This window comes from Microtus ochrogaster, chromosome 5 (genome assembly GCF_000317375.1).
Source record: "Microtus ochrogaster isolate Prairie Vole_2 chromosome 5, MicOch1.0, whole genome shotgun sequence".
In the NCBI taxonomy this organism is placed as follows: domain Eukaryota; kingdom Metazoa; phylum Chordata; class Mammalia; order Rodentia; family Cricetidae; genus Microtus; species Microtus ochrogaster.
Genome location: NC_022012.1, coordinates 93,931,535 through 93,944,910, shown reverse-complemented (window position 1 = coordinate 93,944,910; position 13,376 = coordinate 93,931,535). Strand labels below are relative to the sequence as shown.

Below are 13,376 nucleotides of genomic sequence, written 5' to 3'. Positions count from 1 at the left end.
GCTGTCTAAGCAGTCTTGTTGGTGAGATCTATGGGTGTAGCTTCTGACATTACTAGGAGACAATCACACAACAAAATCCCCGATTGTCTCTTAGTCTGTCCCCTCTTGGGCAACATTCCCTGAGCATTAGGTGTGGGAGTTGTTTTGTAGGTATTCTGAGGTTGGACTCTCCATTTTGATGGGTGTGGTTTTCTGCCATAGTTTTGGCTTCCTTGGCCAGGGCTAAGGACTGCTTTATCAGGACTAGACCCTGAAGGATGCCTCTGCCAGAGTTTATTCTAGTGCTCAGTTGATCCCTGGTTTTGTTTCAGTTTGTGCTTCTGCATGCAGGAGTTCCTGGAGGCTGGGGATATAGCTCGGTGGTAGAGGACTTGCTTAGAGTGTGTGATGGACTGGGTTCCATTTACAACATGGAAGGGAGAGGAGAAGAAAGGAGGAGGGAGGACAGAGAAATGGGGAGAAGGAAAATGGATATATTGACTTCAAATTCATGAAAACTTTCTCCTGTTGTCATCTAGGAATTTAAGTTTCTCCTTTTATGTTTAAATTCAGTCTTCGGAGAACCATTAAAAATGGTGGTAAAGATGCCGAAGTGTAGCTCTTCAGAGCTGATGGCTTCTGGTGGAGGTAGGGAAGGACAGTCTTCTTTAAGGGGCTGGCCGCTGGGACTTTGACCATGCTCTAGCGAGCATATGAGGAACACAAAATTGAACTTTTTTTTTCTTGTTTTGGGGACAATCACAAGGTTTAGGGATAGACCTTGGAGGGCTGGATGTGAATATGCTCAGAGTACATTATGTGAAATTTCCAAATAATCAATAAAAATATTACATAATAAATAGTCTTCGTGTGTCGGGTACAGTGGGACTCAAATCTTGGAGGCCTGTGTTCCATGGCCATTTGTTGAAAGCTTTTCAACCGTAAGTACTTGGCTTTATGATGACATATGATTATAAGTGACACACCGCCATTCTTACAATTGTTTTATACAATTGTAAAAGCCTGTGTTATATTATTGTTACCATTTTTAAGTACAGTTCAGTGGTGCAGCCATATTCCCTTCTCCCTCCTCCCTGAACCCCTACTCTGGACACCTCTACATTGTCAGTCTGGTGACTGCTAGTACCTCCTGTCTGTAGAATCATCCTATAATGGTCTGCTTTGGTTATCAACTTGATTGCAACCGGAACCAACCAAAATCCAAGCCGCTGGACACTCTGTTGAGGGATTTTTGATTGGATTATTCAAAAGAAGATTCATCCCAAATCTGAGTCATACTCTTCTTTTTCCAGATAAAAAGACCCAGAAGGAGACTTTGACTTCTGCTTGCTTTCACTGTCTCTGGCGAGTTCATCTGCCCTTTGCTGGTTGATATTAAACCAACTTATTTGGGATTCCAACATAGACAAGAGCAGCAGCTCCAGGAATCTTCCAGGCCTCCAGTGTATGATTGGGACTGATGAGATAGCCAACCTCTGGGGCTGAGCAACTAACAGATTTCAGTCTTTCCAACAAGAAAGGAAGCCAGTAAACCTGTCTTCCACAGCCTCTGTTTCAGTTCCTGCCCATACTTCTCTTTGTGATGGACTGGGACGTTTAAGGAAATAAACTCTTTCCTCCAAAAGCTGCTTTTGTCACGGTGTTGTATCACTTCAACAGAGAGCAGACTGATACATTTGGCATCTGACCTTCCTGGCTGACTGTTCCACAGCACAAACGCACAATACCTTTCAATTGCATCTATGTTATAGATCAAGCTTTCAAATAGGAAGGGGTCAAACGAGTAATAGAAGTGAATAGGATCAAAATACATTATGTTTAACTATGAAAATGCCATTGCTCTGTGAGTTCGAAGTCAGCCTGGTCTACAGAGAGTTCCAGGACAGCAGACAATAGAGAGAAACCCTGTCTTAAAAACCAAACAACAACAAAAAAGTCATTGTTAAACCTATTTTTTATATGCTAACAAATACATTTTCCCTTTTTCAGGATCTCATGTGGCCTAGGCTGACCTCGACCTCCTGCCTCTATTTCCCAGAGGTGCCTAGTGCTGGCTATTAAATTATTATTATTATTACTATTATTTGCTTCTCAGCTCTGAATGCACCCTTTGCTTGATTCTCTTTGATGTGTAATTCAGCCTTAAGCAGGGGTTTTTGCTTCAACCTCTCTCCCTGAAAAGAAACTTGGGCATTTTTTATAGTGTGGACTTGAAATAGTGTGAAAACAGGGCTGTAAGACAGCCTCAGCTGATGTGGGATAGATCACAAAGGGAAGTGAACGTCACTGTTGTGCGATACTTGTATACTGTGTGAAGGTATATTGCTGTGATTGGCATAATAAAGAGCTGAACAGGGGGCTGGAGAGATGGCTCAGTGGTTAAGAGCATTGCCTGCTCTTCCAAAGGTCCTGAGTTCAATTCCCAGCAACCACATGGTGGCTCACAACCATCTGTAAAGAGGTCTGGTACCCTCTTCTGGCCTGCAGACATATACACAGAAAGAATATTGTCTACATAATAAATAAATAAATAAATAAATAAATAAATAAATAAATATTTAAAATAAAAAAGAGCTGAACAGTTAATAGCTGGGCAGGAGGAAGAGGCAGGACTTTCCGGAGGAGAGGAGGAAGCGGGATGAAGTGCAGATGAGATGCCAGGGGACATGGAAGCAGGGTGGGCAGCGTGTGACAGAGCGAGGATTAATAGAAATGTATTAATTTAAGTTAACAGAGCTAGCAAGACCAAGGTTTCATAACTAACAAGTCTCTGTATCTATCGTTATCTGAGAGCTGGCTGGTGGGACAGAGAAAGACTGGTTATCATTTGATACCAGAGAATTAAGAAGCACTATTGATTTTGTTGACCGTGACAATGGCACTGTTGCCACATTGCCTCCATTCCGTTTTACTGTGGGATCTGTTTTATTACTAAAATATTTACACTAAGATATAGAGGAGTTAGTAGCAACTTTCTTCAGAGTCCAAACGAATCACAGTCTTTTTGCCCGCGTTCTAAGCAGCTTAGTCCCTGACAACTGTGTCTATTTCACAGAAGATGTGTCCCCTTCAGTCAGTCCTGGCAACAGCCTCCTGGAGTTACTCCACTGCCTTCGTGAGGCTGCTTGTGTTGGCATCTGCGATGGTAGCTAGGTAAATGAGATTTCTGTGCAACACGTGCTGGTACCTGTGAGTGAAAGACAAGGATTAGAGGCTGGTGTTTACTCACCATACCAGCTAGAAGAGAACTGGCTCACTGTGCTGGAATGGTTTTCCCCTGAATGACACAGGTCATAAACCCTCTTTTTATTATTTATTTATTTTGCTTTTGACACACCTGCCTCTGCCTTCCCAAGTGCATCAACACACCGTGTTATTGGTTGTTTTTTATTCTTTACTATTTTGGGCTCTCTTGGGGGGGTGCCTACCACCCAGCTTCCAAATAATCACACATGGAAGCTTATCCTTAGTTACAAATGCCCAGCTTTAGCTTGACTTGTTTCTTGCCAGCTTTTCTTAACTAATTATCCTACCTATCATTGGCCTTGGGGTTTTTATCTTTCTCTATTCCTGTATATCTTTTCTTTCCTTCTTACTCCCTGTCTGGCTGTGCAGCTAGCTGGGTGGCTGGCCCCTGACGTCCTCCTCTTCTTGTTCTATCTTGCTCCTTCTTCCTTTCCTCTAAGATTTCTCCTTCTATATTTATCTTCTCTGCCTGCCAGCCCGCCTATCCTCTCTCCTGCCTCGCTATTGGGTGTTCAGATCTTTATTAGACCATCAGGAGTTTTAGACAAGTAACACCACAGCTTCATAGAGTTAAACAAATGCAACATAAACAAAAGTAACACACCTTAATATTCCCCAACAACACCTCATTTCAGCAACCTTAGGCTCTCATCCATTCTCCTTTCACTCACACAGATGCCCTCTAGTTCAACCAACCATGACTTCTTTGTTGGGACTACAACAGCAGTTTCCTCGGCCCATAGCCTATCTGTCCTGGAACTCGCTCTGTAGCTCACACTGCCTCTGCCTCCCGAGTGCTGGGATTAAAGGTGTGCACTACCACCGCCCGGCCGAAACCCTGCTGTATTCCCCAGAGCTGGAGGGAACAGCACAATTCCATAACTGTTCTAAAGCCCCCTAAAGATGCCATCTCCTTCCTACGAGGTCTTAGGTGATGGGTCTCTCCAGTTACTTCTGTGTGCTCATTTCCTATGGCCTTCCCTTTGCTAACTTCTGAGCCCAGGGTCTCCTAGACATGCCCTGTGGTTATTCAGTACCTTTACCCTCCCTTACTTACCTCTGGGGCTCAGGTTTTTCACCAATGCTACCTTATTAGAGACACTCTGCACCCTACTCCCCACTTACCCTGTTTGATTTTTTGTGCTGCTGGAAATTGAACTCTGAATCTCCTGTGTAGACAGGCAAGGTGCTCTAACAGACCCCTGCTTTATCCCATCAAAGCACTTATGATTACATGTCTTCCCTCTGGATTCTATGTGTGTTTTGCCTGCCTGCATGTATGTATGGGTACCATGTACATGCCTGGTGCCCAGGGCATCAAATCCCCTGTACTATAGTTACAGATGGTTGTGAGCCACTACTACTGGGAATTGAACCTGGGTCCTCTGCAAGAGCAACAAGTGCTCTTAACCTCTGAGCCAACTTTCCATCCCTTCCTTTGGACTCTAGACTCTAGAATGTCAGCTCCACAAGAGATTTGGAATCTTTTGTGCTTCTTATTCCCCAGTACAGCAAACAACAATTCCTAGTCTGTTGTACACCCAACACTTGGGAGGCAGAGGCAGGTGAATCTCTGAGTTCAATGTCAGCCTGTCCTATAGAGCAACCTCATAGAGAAACCTTGGAGAGAGAGAGAGAGAGAGAGAGAGAGAGATAGATAGATAGATAGATAGATAGATAGATAGATAGATAGAGGAGCCCCTTCCATGATCAAGGTGAGCATATGACTGTAGCAATTCTCAACTGCTTGCCATTCAGGAAGAATTAACAGACTTGGGAAGTGCAACCTCCACAATGTGAAAAAGCAGGATAGGAGATTTGTAGGGCTTTCCTACCACTGCACAAGAGTCAATGTAGGAAAGAAAAATGTGCGGCTGGCAGGCATTTTCTAAACATGAGAACGTGTAAAACTGTAAAATAGCAAACCACCAAATGTTGGAGTCAAACATAAACACCTCAAAATGGAAATTCTGCTGTCCCACTGAGGTATTTAGAGAGGGTTGCAGGTGGCTAATTCCTGGACCAAATTTAGAAAAGGGTCCCATTCTGATACACCATAGAAAGCACATTAATTCTATCCTGAATTAACTTTTGTTTTGTTTTTTTCAAGACAGGGTTTCTCTGTAGCTTTGGAACCTGTCCTGGAACTAACTCTTGTAGACCAGGCTGGCCTCGAACTCACAGAGATCCGTCTGCCTCTGCCTCCTGGGCACTGGGATTAAAGGTGTGCGCCACCACCGCCCGGATTGAATTAACCTTTAGTTTAATTTGGAAATCCCTTTGTTGTCCATGTGTATCTCTCACAGACTGACTTCTAGTTAATCAAATGCTCTGACTTATTATTGGGAATGGACATGAAATCCACGAATCAAGAGACCACGGTACTTATCTGAGCCTAGCTTTCGGATGCTTCCCTGTCATCAGTTGGTAGGGCTTATGTGAAAGCCTGAATAAGTCCAGGTTCTACCATAAACTATCTCTGTGGTCTTGAGTAGCAAGTAAATAATAAATAACCTAAAGAGGGCAGGGGACACAGAGTCTAGCTATGTAGTCTTAGCTCGCCTTACTCTTGTGGCCATCCTCACGCTGCAGCCTAACAGGAACTACGACAGTAGGCATGCAGCGTCACCGAGGCGAAGTAACCTCTTCCGCACCTCCCTTTTCTCACAGGCGATCGATCCATCACCCAGACTGCCGCACGTCCCCGGTACACTTACTGGACGCACTCGTTCGCTCGGCCCTTGTTCTGATACTCCACGATACAGCGGATCAGCTGGTCATTCTCCTCCAGGAGCTGAAAGGCGGGCGAAGTGTAGGGTGCCATCAGGTTGGGGCCCCGAGCAGGCGCCGATCTGACCCAGCTCCCATCCCTACCCCGCATCCAGGCTGTCCCCACCGCGGTCCGGCCCCAGAAGGAAACGCCAGCACCAGGACCCCTCCTCGGGGACGCTCACCCGCTGAATGGTTTCCTGGTTGACCTTAGCCTTGCCGCGAAGCCAGTCAGGGGCGAAGATGACCGACATGCTGCAAGTAAGCTCGGAATCCCGAGCAGGAAGCAGCACCGTCGCGAGCTACTGACGTCGCGTGCTACTGACGCAAAACTGACGCCGCGGGGTCCGTCCCCGCCCCCAGGAAGGCGGGGCAAAAAAATAATAATTCGCTGTGGGGCGGGGCTTTGCTCATGATTGGACACACAAACTGTGACGCTACTCTGAGGGCGGGACTTAGCTGGTGATTGATAGCCATGGATTGACCCGCCTCTCCAGCAGCCTGGCTCCAAGGAGCTTTCTGAAGAAACTCAGAAAGAAACACAGTTCAGATCAAACCAGAAAGTCTGATATTAATTTTCCTCTTAGTCTGGAAAATACTTGAGTGAGCCTAGATTGTCTCTGGACAAGAAGAGATTGCGTATTAGGGGCCAGTGTTAAGAAACTTATCTGCTCTTACAGAGGACAAGATTCCAAGCACCCCTGTAACTTCAGCTCTACGAAATCTAACTCTCTCTTCTGGCCTGCCTGGGCACCCACACACACGTGGCAGATACCCATGAACTGTACTAATTGCTTGTTGCAACCCTAAAAGATACTAGTATTTTCTCCATTTTACAGATCAAAAAATAGATGCATTTTATCGAATCCTCCTGGTCAAATGACTGTCAGACTCTGAGCCCGGGCAATGTGGCTCTAAACTTCATTTATTGTGAAGATATCGAGGGACTTCGAAGGTCCTCCTCATCCCTCCCACCTACCCCCAACCCCCTTCAGGCTTGTAAAGCATCAGCTTCCACCTCATTTCCCAGCATGGGGATTCAATGAGAGAAGTTGGGGTGACCTGCCTGAGTGGAGACAGGACTCTGGTCTCCTTACTTCTCAAGTTCCCTCATCAGGTTCTCTCCCCTTAGGAATCTCCCAGAGATCTGTAGAAGACAGCATGGGCAAAAGTAGAGCCATGAATAGCAGGATGGAGACCTTGCTTAACGCTACTCTTCCCTCAACCGTTCTGTGAAGACAGTGGAGGAATGACTTTAGCAGGAGATGGTTGAGGAGGGGCAGGTGCAGGAGAGGACACTGGTCCAGCCATTGAGAGCAAGACCTCCAGGGGAGGAGACATCTCAGCGTGAAGATGGTCATCAGACAGAAGGAACACTCTCCAGGACTTAGCTCTGAACTCGGCATCTGCTGGGTGGCATCAAGGACCTGGCTGAGGTTGGCAATGTGTGGAGCACAGCTCTGTGCAGCAGAACTTACAGTCCAGGAGATCGACGGTAGGTGGGTCAGAAGGATGCCCTTGCACGGCTGTCAGTGTGTCAGAGAGAGTGTGATACGTGTGGTCGCCCCGGGACTCCCAACTTATGTAGAAGGAAGTTAAAGGTGATTTAATGAACGGAACAAAGGAGAGGGACACTGGACTAGAGATTTCCCCAGAACAGTTCGAGAGGGAGGCAGAAGAGCTGGAGGAGAAGACGGATATCAAATGTCTAAAGTTATAACTAACTAGTCGTGGAAGCTGTCTGTGGAGATGTAGAGATTGTGGGGGTGGAAAAGCGGAAGAGGCTGGGAATGGAAAGCCTCTGAAGACCAAGTGGTCATGAGTGGTCACTGACGGGAGATGAGGGCTGGGATTATGGGTAGCTCACCTTCCCCACTTCCCCACCCATTCTCCGGTAGTGCCTGAGACTCACCAGGTGCATCAGACGGAAGGAACACTCTCCAGATCACTCACGTCTCAAATTCTAATATCCCAAGGCTCCATCAACATTTGAAAGGATCTTATTTTGTTTATTTGATTTTTGTTAAGACAGTGTCTCAGGTAGCCCAGGTCGGCTTCAATCTTACCAGGGATGACCGTGAGCTTGATTCCCTAGAGGGCTGGCTCTGCGGGAGTTTACGTGACGCTAGGGGTAGAGCCCAAGACTTCAGGCATGCATTCCAGGCAGATGCTCTCCCACGAGCCACACTCCAGCTTGGATTTTTCTACCTTTGGTATTTGTTTTTGTTTTTCAAAACAAGGTTTCTCTGTCTAACAGAGCCCTGGTTGTCCTTTAACTCACTCTGTAGACCAGGCTGGCCTTGAACTCACAGATATGCCTGCCTCCACATCCCAAGTGCTAGAATTAAAGGCACCCACCACCATGCCCTCTCTACTTTTATTTTTTTTAAAAGCCAGGTGGTGGTGGTGCATGCCTTTAATCCCAGCACTTGGAAGGCAGAAACAGGTGGATCCCATGAGTTCGAGGCCAGCCTGGTCTACAGAGTGAGTTCCAGGACAGGCTCCAACGTTACAGAGAAACCCTGTCTTGAAAAGCAAAATGAATAAATAAATAAATAAATCAACCAAACAACTCGTTTTTTAAAGATTTATTTTCTATGTATGAATGCTTTGCCTGCTTATGTGCAGGTGCACCACGTGCCTGTCTGCATATGTGTACACACACCATGATTTGGGAGCTGGTTGGTGGTCCAGAAGAAAGCTTGATACATTTGGTGTTCCAATGTGGGGCCTGAATTACCACATAGGGCCTGAGAAAGTTGGAAAAAAAAAAGAAAAGAAAATGGTCAAGGCTCCTTTAAGAGGCTCTGCTGTATAGGAAGCACTTGAGTAGATAGGTAGAGACAAAAAGCTAAGTAAAAAACCAACTTCCGGGATTGGGTTGGTGATGGGGAGTGGGTTTGGGTTTGAATGCAGCTCCCAGTTAGATGCAGCTCTCAGTTGAAGGAATCTCTTGGCCAGGCCCTCAAGGCCTAAAGCCTGGCTTCCTGGACCCAAGTGGGCACGGAGCCCACTTGCAAATGCCGCCAATGCAAAGCTGCTTAGCAGTTTAAGGTTAGGCTCACAAGGTCAGGAAAGGCTAGAGACAGGCAGTAAGTCAGATCCAGATGGGCAAAAGGATACAGTGTGTTTAAAAATGTACATTGGCTTAAGAAAGAAAAAATGAGTATAAACAGTAATGGGAAAAATAGTTTAAAACAGTAAAGTCTTTAAAGAGAGAGTGAAGTAATATAAAGTCCTTAAAGAGAGAGTGACGTAATATAAAGTCCTTAAAGAGAGAGTGACGAAATATAAAGTCTTTAAGGAGAGAGTGATGTAATAAAAAGTCTTTAAAGAGAAAGGAAAGCAATATAAAGAGGAAAGGCCCACAAAGATGGAAAATATACAGGGAGGTGGATCCCGCATGGTGTTGTGTTGACTTTGGATCTTTTGAATGTTCATGAGTGAATGACAGCCACTGAGAGACATTTGATTGTACAAGGGACAGCTAAGGTAAACCAGCCTAGATACTTTAGGAATGTCTTAACTTTAAAACGGAAGTCAGAGAATGTATGGTGATAGGGGAGAGGTTATGCTTTTGTTTTCACAGGAAATGAAAGGTTGTGGATGCCTTCGAGGTTAATAGAGATCAGGTTTGATTGGGGGAAACTTCCTGAAAGTCTTGGCTACAGACATGAAGAAATAAACCAAGAAGGACTATAAGACAGGTGACAGATATTCTGGTCCCTCTACTATGGGAACAGTTCTGAGACTGACAACGAATGTTACTGTTAGTTTTCCCAGGACTTGACCATTATCTCAATTTTCTCAAGGTTTGCTACAAACGTCATTGCCCTCAGACAGCAGGAAGCAGTCTGGAGAATGCAGTGCTCACATTCCCAAGAGGCAGGGTGTGTAGTTTTTGGTCATTTGGTAGCTTATGGATGTTTGTCATCATTTGGGGGTGCATATAGATATATAGGTTAAAAAGGCAACCATTAACCTCAAATATTTTTCATTGGTGTGGATTTTGGTATATTGATACAAATTTATTTTTTTATATTGTGTGTATGTTTCTACTCTTGTATGGGGTATTGTGCTTATGCATGCAGCTCATTGAAAAATGAAATGTATAACTAAGAAAGGCAGGTTAGTAGTTAGTCATCTATAATAATTAAGCTTGCAGACATATTAGTGTGTTTTCTAGGTTAAACAGATGTATTTTAGATAGATACATGTGCTCCAAATGCTTTAGAAACCCACAGAACATGACATTTAAGATGCTTAATAACCTAAGGCTTCTCATGACTGTGAGACACGTCTGCTCCCAGCAGCACCAATCAACTTCATAAAAGGATGACGGGCATTGAAGAACCTCCATATGGAGTTCACTTTCACTGTGGCAAAGCTAGCCATTTGGGCAAGAACCTGTCCTTGTTTTACTGCTGACAGTATGTTGTCCAGACTGGACAAGCAGGACACAAAGGAAAGTGACTGCTGAACTTTGCCAAGACAAAGTGGGACAGCCCTTCAAAATTCCTGCTTCATAGAAAAGTCTGCCCAATATCCTAGGCCTGAAGGTGAAGGCGAAGGCGTAACGCCACTCTGTTGTAATAGGAGTAGCGGGCTGTGTCCTGCCACCTGGCTAGCTTTACCCGAAATAATTACACGGAAACTGTATTCTTTTAAACACTGTTTGGCCCATTAGTTCCAGCCTCTTATTGGCTAGCTCTTACATATTGATCTAACCCAGTTCTAATATTCTGTATAGCCCATGAGGTGGCTTACCAGGGAAGATCTTAACCTGCAGCTATCTGGAGTGGGAGAATCATGGCGACTCACTGACTCAGCTTCTGTCTCCCAGCATTCTGTTCTGTTTACTCCACCCACCTAAGGGTTGGCCTATCAAATGGGCCTAGGCAGTTTCTTTATTAATTAACCAATGAAAGTGACAGATTAGAAAGAAATCACTCCCACATCATGAAGGCCAACAACGGATGGCCCAGCATTGCAGGGGAAGCTTGGGTGACTGTCCAGGCAGTGAGATGTTTCTGACCTATCTACAGTTTGGGAAGATATTTGCTCTGCACTTCCTGTTTACTCAGGTAATGTTACAGCCTTCTGGGATCTTTGATGGAGTTGAAGACTAGATAGTTATAGTTACAATTTTCTTTAGTTATGATAGAAGGTAAATTAGGTACAGAACTTTGGACTCATCAAGATAGGTTGGATAATAAAGTGATTTCTCTGAATTTGCTAAATAAAAATAGACAGGATATTGTAAATGTAATTCTTACTTGATAATTACTCCTATTGTATATAGTCTTACTATGTTAAAGTTAAAATCTTTCTTTTTATTTAGACAAAAGGGGGAAATATTGTGGAATATTACTTTAACTAGGCAAAGATCTATAACATGTGTTTCTGCTGTATTTGTTTCACTATGTAAAGATGTGTTGCTGTTTCACTTTGCCTGCCTAAGGCACCTGATTGGTCTAATAAAAAGCTGAAAGGCCAATAGCTAGGCAGTAGAAGGATAGGAGGGGCGGTGGACAGAGAGAATAAAAAAGAGGGGGAATTTAGGCTCAAGAGAGGGAGAGGAAAGAGGGAGAGAGGAAGATACCCGGGGCCAGCCACCCAGACACAGAGTGGGACAAACAGAATGAAAGCCCTGAGGCAAAACGTAGGTGAAGAGAAACAGGTTGAAATAAGTTATAAGAGCTAGTGGGACAAGCACGAGATAAGACTGAGCATTCATAACTAATAAGTCTCTGTATCAGGTTGATTTCTGTGGTTTGAGGCCAGCCTGGTCTACAAAGCGAGTTCCAGGACAGCCTGGACTGTTACACATAGAAACCCCGTCTTGAAAAACCAAAATGAAGAAAAAAAAATTGTCTGTGTCATGATTTGGGAACTGGTTGGTAGCCCAAAAGAAAGCTTACTACCGTGGGTAGCTGGGAGTCAAGTCCAGGTCCTCCTCAGGGGTAATACGTGCTCTAAACTCCTGAGCCAACTCTTCAACCCCACTGTTGGATTTTTTTTTTAAAGCTAGGGTCTCAGATTGTGGTAGAGCTGGCCTAGAATTCACTATTTCACCATGGCTAGACTCAAACTCATGACAATGCTTCTGTGCCAGCCTCCCGAATACAGACAATACAGGTGTGAGCCACTACACTGGCTAAATCCAGAATCTTAGAGGCTGAGCATCAAAATTTCTCCATCTAGACCATGCTCACAGCGGACAGGGCGCCGGCCTCCTTTCTCTAACAGTTTTCCTCCGAGACTGCTATGACCTAGGAGGCTTGCTGACGCTTGTTACAGACCAGCTCTGACTCAGTGTGGGAGGGACTATGGCCGGACTCGAATACCAGGAATGCCCAGAGGCTATCTTAGACTACCACAAGCCTTCTTGTGTTCATTTTGTAATTTGTCTGGGGTTACGTAAGCCCAGTTTCCATTTCCACCCACAAGAAAAATGCCTTTTACAAGTCTCCACTCAGCGCGGCTCTCTCCACGGAACTGCAACCTGTCTATCCAGCCGCTTGCTGAGTTTGTACCTGCATTAGGCTTCCCCGCAAAGGCAGAACTATTAAGGCTGTTTCTGTCTATATGAGGATTAATCAGGAGAATGCAGTCTTGTGGTGATGGAGTCTGAGAACCAGGGGAGCCACTTCGGGGGTTCACTGTCTTGCACCTGGCCTCGGAATCAGGAAAGCTGGGACTGGGGACCCAGTGAATAGAACTCTTGTCTAGCAGGCAGGAAACCCTGCGTTTGAGCTCCAGCGGCACACAGACTGGCTGTGGAGGCACGCATCTGTAGTCCCAGCACACAGAAAATGGATGCAGGAGGTTCAAGTTCAGAGTCACCCACGGACACATACTGAGTTCAAGGTCAGCTTGGTGAGTTCAAGGGCATCTTGGGGTACGTCAAACTCTGTCTCATAAAATAAAACTGAAATATCAGTGAAGCCGATGGTAAAACAGCAAGAAGCTGAGGTACTGGGAACCAGGAACTGAGGAGCCACTGATGCAAGGTCTAAGACCAAAAAGCAGCAGAGCTTGGAGTTCTGATGCCAAGGACAAGAGAGAAGGCAGGGCTGATCCAGGGCTTTGTAGTTCAAGCATTCAATCAACAGAGCTACACCGTCAGCCATACGGAGTACTGTGCACAAGCGAATGTCTCTGAAACACACCAGCTCTCCTTTGCTCATCGGGCTGCTGTTATGGTTTTTGCTACTCGGGGAAGCTTTCCTTGAGCCCCCAAGTCCAAGCCAAACGCTCCTGTAAATTATCTTGAGAAGCACGACTAGTGTTTAGACCCCGCTTTCCCGCCTGGTGCTCGACCCTCTCCTCTCCTCTCCTCTCCTCTCCTCTCCTCTCCT

At 45.3% G+C, this 13,376-nt stretch overlaps 1 protein-coding gene across 1 annotated transcript; it reads right to left on the bottom strand.

Annotated features, from left to right (window-relative positions):
- Positions 1–995: 995 nt before the first annotated feature.
- Ss18l2 (SS18 like 2) lies at positions 996–6,351 on the bottom strand. Its single transcript, XM_005348127.2, has 3 exons — positions 6,201–6,351; positions 5,964–6,040; positions 996–3,187 (listed from the first exon to the last, which is right to left on the bottom strand). The coding sequence occupies exons 1-3, from the start codon at positions 6,267–6,269 to the stop codon at positions 3,100–3,102; spliced, it is 234 nt and encodes a 77-aa protein (XP_005348184.1). The 5' UTR covers positions 6,270–6,351; the 3' UTR covers positions 996–3,099.
- Between the last annotated feature and the right edge of the window lie 7,025 nt (positions 6,352–13,376).

What these genes read in the sequence shown, in the direction of transcription:
- Ss18l2 (XM_005348127.2), bottom strand. Translation starts at nt 6,269, where the DNA reads ATGTCGGTCATCTTCGCCCCTGACTGGCTTCGCGGCAAGGCTAAGGTC. An exon ending in ACCAGGAAACCATTCAGCGG is followed by an intron (nt 6,041 to 6,200) that starts GTGAGCGTCCCC and finishes CCCGCCTTTCAG; the next exon opens with CTCCTGGAGGAGAATGACCA. An exon ending in CGAGCGAACGAGTGCGTCCA is followed by an intron (nt 3,188 to 5,963) that starts GTAAGTGTACCG and finishes TTTCACTCACAG; the next exon opens with GTACCAGCACGTGTTGCACA.